This window comes from Antrostomus carolinensis, unplaced genomic scaffold (assembly GCF_000700745.2).
Source record: "Antrostomus carolinensis isolate BGI_N321 unplaced genomic scaffold, ASM70074v2 scaffold11793, whole genome shotgun sequence".
NCBI classification, from domain to species: domain Eukaryota; kingdom Metazoa; phylum Chordata; class Aves; order Caprimulgiformes; family Caprimulgidae; genus Antrostomus; species Antrostomus carolinensis.
Window position 1 is genome coordinate 1 of NW_010303195.1, and position 11,649 is coordinate 11,649.

General features: G+C 43.6%; 1 protein-coding gene across 1 annotated transcript in view; it reads left to right on the forward strand.

Annotated features, from left to right (window-relative positions):
* Positions 1–6: 6 nt before the first annotated feature.
* Positions 7–11,649, forward strand: part of SLC7A5 (solute carrier family 7 member 5) — a gene marked incomplete at its 5' end in the record, with an annotated part of 34,452 nt that continues 22,809 nt past the window's right edge. Inside the window, one exon of the mRNA XM_010164016.2 lies at positions 7–418. Within this exon, the coding sequence (XP_010162318.1) occupies positions 7–418 (412 nt within the window). The remainder of the gene's footprint in view (positions 419–11,649) is intronic.

Sequence of the window (11,649 nt, forward strand, 5' to 3'; positions counted from 1 at the left end):
GGTGAAGGGGTGACCCTGCAGCGCTCCATCACTCTGCTCAACGGTGTGGCCATCATCGTGGGTACCATCATCGGTTCCGGCATCTTCGTCACCCCCACCGGCGTGTTGCGGGAGGCCGGTTCGCCGGGGTTGTCGTTGGTGGTGTGGGCCGTTTGCGGAGCCTTCTCCATCGTGGGTGCCCTTTGCTACGCTGAGCTGGGCACCACCATCACCAAATCCGGCGGGGACTACGCCTACATGCTGGAGGTGTACGGCTCCCTACCCGCCTTCCTGAAGCTCTGGATAGAGCTACTCATCATCCGGCCCTCCTCACAGTACATCGTGGCTCTGGTCTTTGCTACCTACCTGCTCAAGCCCATCTTCCCCACCTGCCCGGTGCCTGATGAAGCTGCCAAACTGGTGGCTTGTCTCTGTGTCCGTAAGTACCCACAGATTCTCTCCAGGTACCTGCTGTCCTTCCACCCCACGTGGCTCCCCGCTCACCATCGCCTTCCCCAGAAAGTCCACCCAGACAGCTTGCTGCCTTCAGCCTCTCACTCTTTAGGACATTCACCATCTCTCCTGTACCAAACTGGCTCCATACTGGGGTTTGGGGGTGTTTTTTTTAGCTGTTTTGAACAGTGTGAGTAGGAAATGTGGCACTATCAGAAAAAAATCCAACAAAAATTACTCAAACTGCCGGTTATGGGCTAAGGAGCCTGTGATTTCCGGCAACGCAGCGAGCAGCGTGTGATAAATGCAACGTGTGTTTTGCCTGCGTGCTGGAATGAGATTTCTCAGGCCCTTGGGGGTGTTTGGGAAGGGTAAAATCCTCTTGTAACCCTACAGTGCTGAGGTGTGGCGGTGGCTGGGGTGGGTGTTTATGTGCAGATATAGGTTAGAATAGGGTGCGGTTGGGAATTTATCTGTCATGAGCAGCTGGTGCTGAACGTGGCCTGTGCTGCAGTGCTTGGCTGTTTTCAGCACCAGTTCTGAGAGGAGACGTTTCTCGGCTGTGTGTGCACTGATACGGTGCTCAAAACCTGTTTGGAGGCTTTTTTGGCTAGAAAACATTCTGTCTCTTGAGATGTTGCCTTGCAGAGAAGTTCAGTCATGCTGTGATGAATGTAGGGCCACTGATGTCTGCCATGGCACACAAATCTCCCTCTCCTGCTGCAGTTTTTATCGTCTCTCTGGTATTTTCAGGTCTGTGGTTTTGCCAGTGAAGCCCCGTTTTTCATTCCTCTGGTGACTGCAAAGTCACCCCATCCAAATTCCTCATTCTCTAAATACAGGACCATTTTCTGCCTTTCTCTCCTCATTTCCTAGTCAGTCTGTGTTCCACTCCACTGGTAGTTCTTGTGCCATCATGAAGGTGTATATTGGGAGAAAGTAAAATTTTTTAATGAAAGCTTTATAAAGCATTTATTTACTGTACAAAGTTATAGTCAGGTGATCTTTTAAATTTTTTTTATTTTGAGGTTGTGAAGAGAAGTCTGCTTGTTCGTGCTGTCCAGAGGGAGATTGTGTTAGATTCCTTCACCCTCCAAGGATCGCAGGCATTCAAAAGTTGCAGCACGTGGTCATTATAGGGAAGATATATTGTCTGTAAATGTCTTCATACACAAACTGACAAGAGTCTTTGGTAGATACACTGGCTAGCTAGTAGATAAAATAAGATAAATAACAGGCAGGGCAGCAAATTGTACTTTCTTTAGGTAAGACTGAAACTTTTTTGCTCCCCAGATAAATTTTTAGGAACATAAGGGCAAGTAGACAGGAATGTGGACTTTCCATCCAAGCTTTTAACAAATTGGAGTGCATGTATTAAGGACATATAGTCACCCAACTAAGAAAGCTGTAGCAGGGTTGGAAAATAGTTCTGCTGACGGATTTCTTGTCTCAAGTAGGGCCTTGTGAAAAATCTGGTTTTAGAGCTTTCCTGCCAGTCTGCAATGTAGTTTCTTCAGTGACACAGAAGGCACGTGTGCACGTGGCATTCATATTCTTTGCTGAGAAGCTAACAGAATTAGAGCATGGATTAGATGGACTTTCTTACTTTTCTATGTCAAAGTTTTGCTGTTCAAGAACATATTTTAGTTGACAAAGCCTTTGAGAACATGTTTCTAATAATAAGTAACTTTTCATTTGCAGGATCTTTCCCAAAACAGGTGTCTGTTCCCATTTTACTGATCAGAAAAATACAGGAGTAAAGTAGACTTGCCCGTGGCAAGATCAGTTCAGTGACAGGGTGAATCGCAGCATGAAATTTCTTCATGCCAGGTCTCATTCCCACTTATGCTTCTCACAGTAAGCAATGTGTCTCCAACTTTCTTTTGCTAGCAATTAGTAGTTTTCCTGAAGCAGAATTTGTTCCTGAATCTTTATCTTGAAATGCCAAGGAAAGAGTTGCTGGTTCTACAAATCTGCATCATTTCCATATGTTTCTTCTTTAAACTTTACTGCCCCCTACACTGCTGGCTACTATTTTGTTTATGCTTTGGGTTAAATTTTTGTTTGTCTCCTTTGCTACAAAAGGTTAGTTCATCATGCATTGCCTTTAGCAAGTTAGTTTTCTGTAACTTTGATTTTTTTTTTGAGTTAGCTTTTCTACTGTCTAGTGCCAAAACCACATCACAAACTAGGAACAATAAATGAAGTAAATCTGGTCAAAGGACTCAGCAAGTCACACAAAACTTTCAGGGCCTAACAGGAGGCTTTGTTACATGGTTGTTCCCTACCTAGCAAGATACTATTTTTTTTCCAAGAGCCCTAGGGTAGGAAAAATGGCCTATTTGTGTGTATGCTCCAGAGCATACATTAAAAAGTTATTTCAAAGGGGAAAGCACAGTTTAGGAAGCAATAGAGGAATTTTTGGAGCCGGGGCTGGAATACAGTTGAGTGATTATGTAGCCAAAACCCATCCCTCTAGAACAGTACCAGCTGTATTCTTTGCAAAGTTTGTATCTCAACAGAAAATGCAATTGGCTGCATGGTTTCTAGTAAGAGGAGAAATAACAAAAGTTATTTGTTTCCACTGTGAGTTGTTACTGGCGTTGAAGAGTTGGATAAATAATGTGGTGTTTGGTATTTGCCACCATGAAGTACAAAAATTGAATTCCTAGGCATTAAGATACTCAAAGTAAATCACAGACTTGAAAGAAAGAAAAAAAATAGTTTGAATAGGGAATTTTGTTCCCTTTAAAGTGCTGAAGGAAACAAGGTGGGTGGTAAGTAGAATTTAACTACAAATAGGTATTTTCTGCTATCAAGATTGTAATCTACACACAGTTGGTATGCAAGACTCCTTCTTCCATCAGACAACATGAATACTTCTTATGGTTGCCAAATAAAAGTGTGGGAATTCACTACAGGGAAGTCTTCCTGTAGCAAGATGGGTCAAGCTGTTCATCATTACCGTGGCTTATTTCATGTTCACCACAAAACAGGCAGTGCTCCTTAGTGGTAAGAATTTGCAGGTAGTTGGGTGGGCTTAAGGCTTTCAGGCTGCCAGTTACTTAGGGAATTCATAGTCTCATACACTGCATGTTCTTTTATCTGTAAGATTGAATGGCTGATACTTTTAGGACTGATAAATGCAAAAGCTAAGGGATAACAAACGTAAGTCCACCTGGTATCCAAGCAGTTTTTGAACAGAAAAAGTTCAAGTTTCTGAAGCTGAGAATTTGTGCCTGAGTGTGAAAACCCACCAGTTATTTGAATTCCTCCAAATATTATCTCATCTAAACCAATTTCATCCCTTCTACAGAGAATGGAGAGACAGTTACTAGGTCCTCATTTATCATATTTGATGACATCTGCATTACAGTATCAGTATTGTACACAGCAAAGAATTAAACTGCTAAGGATTCTGTACTCTCTTTTTCATTATATTTGTTGTTGGCTCCCCTTTTTTTCTCTTGAGAAAGCATCACAGTGGAACATACATTCACACCGTGCTTCCAACATACTTATATCTTCTTCTGCATTTTTTTCCAATTTATTTTTACTTTGAATTTTAAAAAAATACACAGTTTTTTAACAGAATATTTAGGTAGCAAGTGTAGTTTTGAAAGAACTTATTCTTTTTATATGTTGCAGGACCATCTTCGCATAGCAGAAGGAGGATCATGTAAAACTGTGTAATCCTCTCTTATTTTTTCCCGTTGAAGAGGTGGTGTCCAGGTACTGCTCTGAACAGTGATGGGTAACAGCATCCAGTTGAAAGTACATCCCTGACACCTCACAGTGTGACTGGGTCAGATTTTCTTTTACAGCTGGCTGCCACTTCCGTCAGTGTTTCTTAAATTTGAATTGATAAATCTCCACAAAAATAATTCAAAAACTCACAGAGCGCAGCCTAATACACAGTGTATGTTCTAGAGGTGGCTCAAGGATGGAAAGTGTCAAGTTATCCAGTTAAAGATAACATGCATATTCCTTATTTCCACCTGTGAATTTGCAGATTTTCTACACATGAGAGGTCTTTGAATTGTGCTACAGTTAAATTCCCTGTAGGTAAGGGAACTGGGGGATAGTGCTGCTTCCAGACATGAGCTGGTTCTTGCCTGGTGTTTCACAACTGCCTGAACTATTATTCCTACACACATTCTTAGACACAGCCTACAACACACCCTGTGTGCTACATACCAGGTTATTCTGTAATTTATTCTATTATTTATTCTATAATTTACTTATTTCTTGACCATATAATCTGCTCCACAGAAGCTTGAGAAACTCTGTCAGGGGCATATAATTTTACTCTTGATCTTCACTGTCAAATCAGTGATTTAATTATTAGCTTCTGAAGCCTTTTTTTATCACTTGTTAATTATACATGCTAATCTGGCACTAATCACCCCAATATTGCTGCAACAGTAGCTGCTACTTCCAGAGTTACAGTACTTTAATCTTCTTTAACATTTCTTTAGACTTCCTTTTCTGAAATGCTATTTTTGGGCACTCCTCCTTGCAAGCATGGAATTCCAGTAAAATGATCACATATTTCTCATTTGTCTCTTTTTTTGTTATGAACAGCTTAATAGTGGAAGAATTAGTTGCAGTCAGTGTAGAGTTGAGTCATATTTAATAGCACATGTCATATGGAAGTGTAAGTGGCTGATACCCCCCTGAGAACATTGTGAGTTAGAGGAGGAGAATGGTATCAAATCCAGCTTTTGGCAAAAGTGTGTAAACACGTGCCCTGAATCCTTGCCAAATTATAACCATTGCTCACAAGTGAATATTCAGTGTCAGCATTTCAACTAGAAGTCTTGTCTGTTGAAAGCAGGAACGTCTTTATTTCATATTAAGTTTTGACTTTAAATCTGACAGTTTGGCTGTTTAAAGCGAAGCTCTGGGTAGATTTTGGACTCATCAGGTATTGGGTGGTAAGCAAAGCGAGCACAAAATACATTCTATGCTTGTCTGTTTAAGATGGGTTTATTCTGCAGCATTGCTACTTGGAATTAATCTGCCAGGACAAGTAGAGTGTGAGGCTTTGAAGACTTTTTTTTTTTCTCTTCCAGAAAGGTGGATTAAATGACTAAGCTGTATCAGTAAATATGCACTTGTTTGATCAGAGTGGAAGGAAGGGGGTCGTTGTAGAATCCCTGCTGTATGGCTAATGTTGCAAGACTGAGGTTGCTTTTTTAAATCCGCATTTAATTAGAGAGAGTAGCATTGATGAAAATAGCCTCTGACACTAGCAGGACTCTCCTGAAATGGATGAAGGTTTGGAGGACTCTTGAAACACAGCAAGCAACTACCACATTTCTTGGCACCCCTTTCTTGGCTTTCACAACAAATATCCCATTAACTTTTATTGTATTTGAATGATTTACACCACCACTGAGATCCTTCTGAGTCTTTCTTTTCTGACATGAACGAATTGGGAAGGCTTTTTCAGAGAAACTCACTGTGGTCAGTCTAATTCAAAGGAACATCACTAAGTATTTCAAGTATTCCAGTAGTCTCACAGTCCCAGTGTCAGATGAGGCCAACACATGAAATGCAGTGGATGAGAAAGCAGTTTCTTGCCAGCCAGCATACGGCGCTGAATTCTGACCCTCTGCTTGGCATAGGTGGCATGATTCAGACTAAAACCTGCCTGGAATTTTTCATTAAGTTAATGACCCAAGATTTAGCACTCGATGCTGAAGTTTAGCCACCTTCCTGTGGATTTGTGGAACCTAATTCAAGTACAACTATGGGAGAGGGTTTCTGTAGTGGAACATAATTGTGGGCCAGGTAAGGTGCCATGTTTTGGAGGTCCAGTAGCTGACCATCTGGCAAGGATGGTTTTATGTCTGTGAGGCTTAATGTGCACATAAAATATTACTCAGTATTGTTTGCAGGTATTTCATAAGAGGTGGGGATGACAGAAAAGATATTTAGCTTGTGATAGTTGTGCAGCCCCTTTTTAATTTGTTGGGAATGGAAGAAATAGACCTTTTTCTCCCATTACCGAGTCTTCTACATTTTGGTTGTCTTCTGATGGTAAAATTTGGGAACTGCTGCATCATATAATCAAGTAACTTTGATGGTAAAAACCACAAGCTTCTTTCTAAGGAGTCAAAATAGTAACTCCTACCACTAGCAAGGAGTTAGCTCCCCTGGCATTAATAAGTTCTTTGTAGTTTTTCATATACCACACCATGGTCAAGGTGTCTGTGGCCATTTGTTGGAGACATCCAGAGCTCATGGTCTCTGTTTGGGTGTGGAGATGATCCCCCTTCTTAAACTCTAGTGGTAGGACAGCCTTTGCCTTCTCCTGTCACCTATTGTTTGTGGATGCACCCATTCCCCGATTCTCAGGGTTACTGTTTTGGGAAGAAAAATGAAAAGGAAACTGTAAACTGTTGTCAGGTATGTTTGTTGTTATTTTTGAGTTAATTTTAATATAGACACATCTGCTCTGGGGCCAAGCACTCCTTTCCAACAGCCTCATGTGCCACTAAGCATTTCCATTCTACAGACTGATTGCCCTGGCTGTTAAACTTTCTCCAGGAACTTCTCCTTGAAGAAATACCTGCAAAGGTTTTCCTTCTGCTTTTTCTCTTTTCCATCTCGCAGGGCACAAGTCTTCACTCAGTATCCATCAAGCTGAAATTTCCCTAAGCATTTTCTGTGTATATCCTTGTATATGTGTCTCACATTAGATTGTGCTATTAGACATAGACACCCGAGACTATTGGAAGGCACGGTGGCATATATATATATATCTATATATATATAAAAAGGGGGTGTTTTGGCTGTAGTGAATAGTTAAGGCACTGATGTCCCCATGGTTTAAATCACTGTAGGCAGTATAGTGTAATTCCCAGTTTGCATTGTGTGAAGTAACTCTTTTTGAGATGTCTAACCTCTCGTGGGCTTAGGCAGCAGTTCTTGTTAAAGCATGTGGACCGTTTTCTATCTGTGCCACGCGCTGCCGTCATCCCTGCGGTTTGTTTCTTGGTGGCCACGGGCTCAGCTTGTCTCCTTTCTGTTTGAAGCTCAGTTGCATCATCTTTAGTAGAAGAGAAAACTGCTTGTCCATCGTCTGCACTTTATGAAAGTGTGAAAGGAACCTTTGCTGTAGGACAGGACAATGGAAGGAGCTGAGAACTGTTGTGTAAGTAATTGTGAAGAGAAAATCAACATCATCCAGTGGCAGATGGTAAATGGAAGCATCGTCTTATAAGTGCTTTGTAAATGTGTGAGTTACAAACGGGAATCGTTACATGATTCATCCTCTGTGTGTGGACAGTGTTACAGTCCCTGTTTTCCCAGTGAGGAAGCTGAGGTGGAGGATTTGTCTTCATTCTTTCTTTCTTCATTCTTTCTTTCCCCAAATTCCCTACCCTGCTATGCATTTCCATTCTAGTCCTATAATACCAGGAATAGGAATCCATGGGTAACTTGAAGCAAACTTGAGTTTACCTCTTTAAAGCGAGCTACTTACACACATTTATCCAGGTTATAGAGGTGTATACAGAATTATATAGGAAGTCCTACAAGCCAAGGCGAGGGAGACCTACAGGAGATGAAATGAAGGACAGAAGTGACATTGTGCAACACTCCCAAGGTACGTAACCTCACACACAGCCTGAATGCAGCTGTGCCAGTACCTCAAGAATTCCTACACCCATTGCAGAAATCTTTCACCTAGAAAGCTGCTGAAGATCTTGAGTTGAGCAAACTCCCATCTCCCCATCAGCAAGTGACATCTGCTGCTGGAACTGGATCCTTTTTTCCCCTGGGAGTGAGGATGAGTGCGCAGAGCTGTGGATCAGCTGCTTGTTTGCCTTTTTTCCGAACGGAGCCTCCCTGAGCACTGTCTTTACTCCACCCCCAATCCACAGCCACGTTCTGTTACCCGGGAAAGCTGCAGCCCTGCCTTCTTCTATAGGATAGTTGCCAGGAGTGTTGCATCATACGTGCCAAGCCCCAGTTTACCTGTATTAGGGCTTCATTCACATGCTGTTTGCTTTGGGCAGAACCACATGCCCGCAGGGAAGCTTTACTACATCCTGCCTTTCCTTTGTAGACACAGGAGCCGTTGTTACATCTAGTGCGTTCCTCATGGTCTTGTTCTGTCTGGGGGTTGGCATGTTTCCTTTCTCTGTCTGCTTTGTAAGGATTTATTCTTATTCTTGTCTAGCAATTGTGTTTGGGAGGGATCTTGGAACTTGAGTTCAAAGGAATATGCCCATAAAATGTGATTTGAGGGGGACAAAGTTCTGGGTCCTATGTTGTATTAAGTCAGTTTATCCTTTGTTCTTATCAGTGGTGGGGAAATTACCTGACTCTGCAGGTGAGTGCCAGAGGAGCAGGTTCAGTGACGTGCCCGAAGCCAACTGAGACTATCAGGACAGAGTAAATTATTGAAGCTGGACCCGCTGTTGTCTTTACAAAGCCAAACTTAATTCTTTGAAAGCCTCTGGCTTTCCCTGTGGCTTTCCCTGTGGCTTGAGTATCTTGAAATGGAGATACCTTCTCACCAGAAGAGAGGAAGGGGTGAACAGCACCTTGTGAGCATCTTCTCTCTACAGCCTTTACAAACCAGTATCTTTCCTACTTCTGCCAGAAGTAATAAGTAAATAACTAAAAGTACCTCCTCTTACATCTGCAATCACTGCAGCTTCCTAGCACCTATTATCCCAATTATGTAAAGCCTTTGGAGAGGGGCTGCTGGATCAGACAGATGGTGTCACGTCAGGTCATGCTGAAATCCGTATTCCTAGAATGATTCCCAAGAACAGCCCCGATGGATCACCCTAAAGGTCTGCCTGGCTGCATAGTTGGCTTCTGACAATGACCAGCGACTGTAGCCTTACGAAAGGTGCTGCAGAAATTTGGGCAGTGCTGTCTGATCTCGCCCTGCGTTGTATCATTGCTCTGATTTACGGTAAAGCTGTGGCTGTGCAGCTTCCCCCATTGTGGAGCAGTTCATCCGAGGTGAACGGAGCGGTGCCAGGAGTCGTCCCTCAGCCCCTGCTTTGCAGAGCAGCATCTCAGATCAAAGGAAGAAAACTTTCTGCTTTAAGAAACCCTAGCCCTGTGGTCTCCTGAGAAGTTGAGCAGGCCACTGGAATTTGTCTTGGAGTTTTACTGAGAAACTCCTTGGTCTGTTTTTTCACCTCGGTGTCTGCAGGATTCGTTCTGGTGGGTGAGACTGGGATTCTTTTCAGCCTTTCCTATGTTGAAAGTGTTTAAGTGTAGTAACTCTTACTACACTTTATCCACTATCATCTCCTTTAGGAAAGACAAATATTATTACATGATGGGAAAAGCGAAGCAGAGAGATTGTGACTCGAAGGGCTCTGAGTCACAACTGACGTGGAAGAAGCTCTCAGCCCTGTTCAGAGTCTCTTTAAGTGTTTGCTTCTTTTCCCAGAGCCTGTTTATCTGGCACCGATATGTTTTTTAAGGGCTGAATACAGGCGCTTCCGTTGCTTTTCAGTTTTGGCCTGTGTAGAAAGCTTTTGCCTTTTATGTACACCACTGCCATCCCATGGTCCGTCCAGCAGACTCCCTACAGAACCAGAACGTGAATAACAGCCCTGAGAAAGTCAGTATTTAATGTGGAGGCTGAAGCAGCTATTGTCAAAGAAACAGAATGCCTAAAAACGGGGAAGGGAATATCACTGTCACACCTCTAAGGGCTGTCTTCACCAACGGGAAAAGTGTGCTTTTAGATGTGTTAGCTCATCCTTTAAATATCCCTCTGTAAACAAGGAGAGTTCTATTTTTAGGGTAATCGCTGGTCGAAGTGAATCCTGGATCCTCGCTTCCCTCCCCATCCTCCCCATTAGGATTCACCAGAGGTGTTTTTAGCGGATGAATTGTGCTCTCTGTTTAGTGATATTTCCCTGTGTTTTCTTCTCTCCCCCTCACCTCCTCCCTGTAGCACAGACATACTGGAAGTTGACCTTACTAACCTATATTTTCTCCTCCCCTGTATATCTGCACAATGTCTTTTTTTAGCATTCTGCTTGGAGGCAGATATATCACAATCTTGCTGCGAGGTGACAGAGCTATGACCCTGCAAGCTGCCGATAGTGCTGGGCTGCTGCTTGATGCTGAAAAGCCTCCAAGTCCGAGCACACTGTGTCTTTCTAATCAGATGCATCATATCTCCCCTGAACAACACGGGGTGAAGGACCCGGGGACAGGGTCTGGGGGAGGTGGCATGGCAGGTTTATCGGCGTGGTTCCTCACTGCTTGCTTTGACTGTGTGTGGAAGCAGGTCAGCCAAAGCCCAGCTCGTGCTGTCCTGTGACCTGTGCAGGAGCCCATGGGAATGTCCTTCCAAATTAAAACAGCTCTGGGTGATTTCAGTCTCACTCACTCCAGATGTCCAGACACCCCCAAAGTGCCAAAGGGGCTCAAAAAGCATGAAACAAACACAAGTGAATCTGAAATTCCTGATTTACTCCTGGCTTTCAGTCTTGTAGGATATATTGGATCACGTGCTTTTCTTCGTGGCAACTTCCAACTCTTTCGTTCCTCCGAACTTTAAAAGCTCTTGTACTGAGATGACACTACATCCTAGGGATTTGGAGTGTGGGGCAAGCCAGTGATCCTGAAAGCAGGCATTGGATTCTGGGATGGGCAGTCTGCTGCACTGGGACTGGCTTTGCTCTTCCCTGCCTAAAGATCTCCTACGAGCAGCCTTTAGCTGAGCAATACAACTGCCTGCAAGGAGGGTGGAGAGAGGTGGGGATCGGTCTCTTCTCCCAAGGACCAAGGGACAGGACAAGAGAAAATGGCGTCAAGTTGTGGCCAGGGCAGTTGAGATGGGATGTGAGGAAGAATTTCTTTGCTGAAAGGGTTCTGAGGCATTGGAAGGGGTTGCCCAGGGCAGTGGTGGAGTCCCCATCCCTGGAGGGATTGAAGAGTCGTGTAGACACAGTGCTGAGGGACATGGGTTAGTCATAGGGGACTTGTCAGTGTTGGGTTCATGGTTGGACTTGATGAGCTTAAAGGGCTTTTCCAGTCGAGGCAATTCTGTGAATATATGGACACGTAAATCCTCTCAGCCTGGTTGTGAGCAGTTGCTGTTGTGCTGTGGCCGTAGTGGGCTCTCAGGCTCCTGGAAATGAATGATGCAACTCACATCCCTTCTTGCCTACGTGTGCTCTGAGTCACCGGGAAGTCCTGTCGCTCTCGGTGCTCACTGGAGCA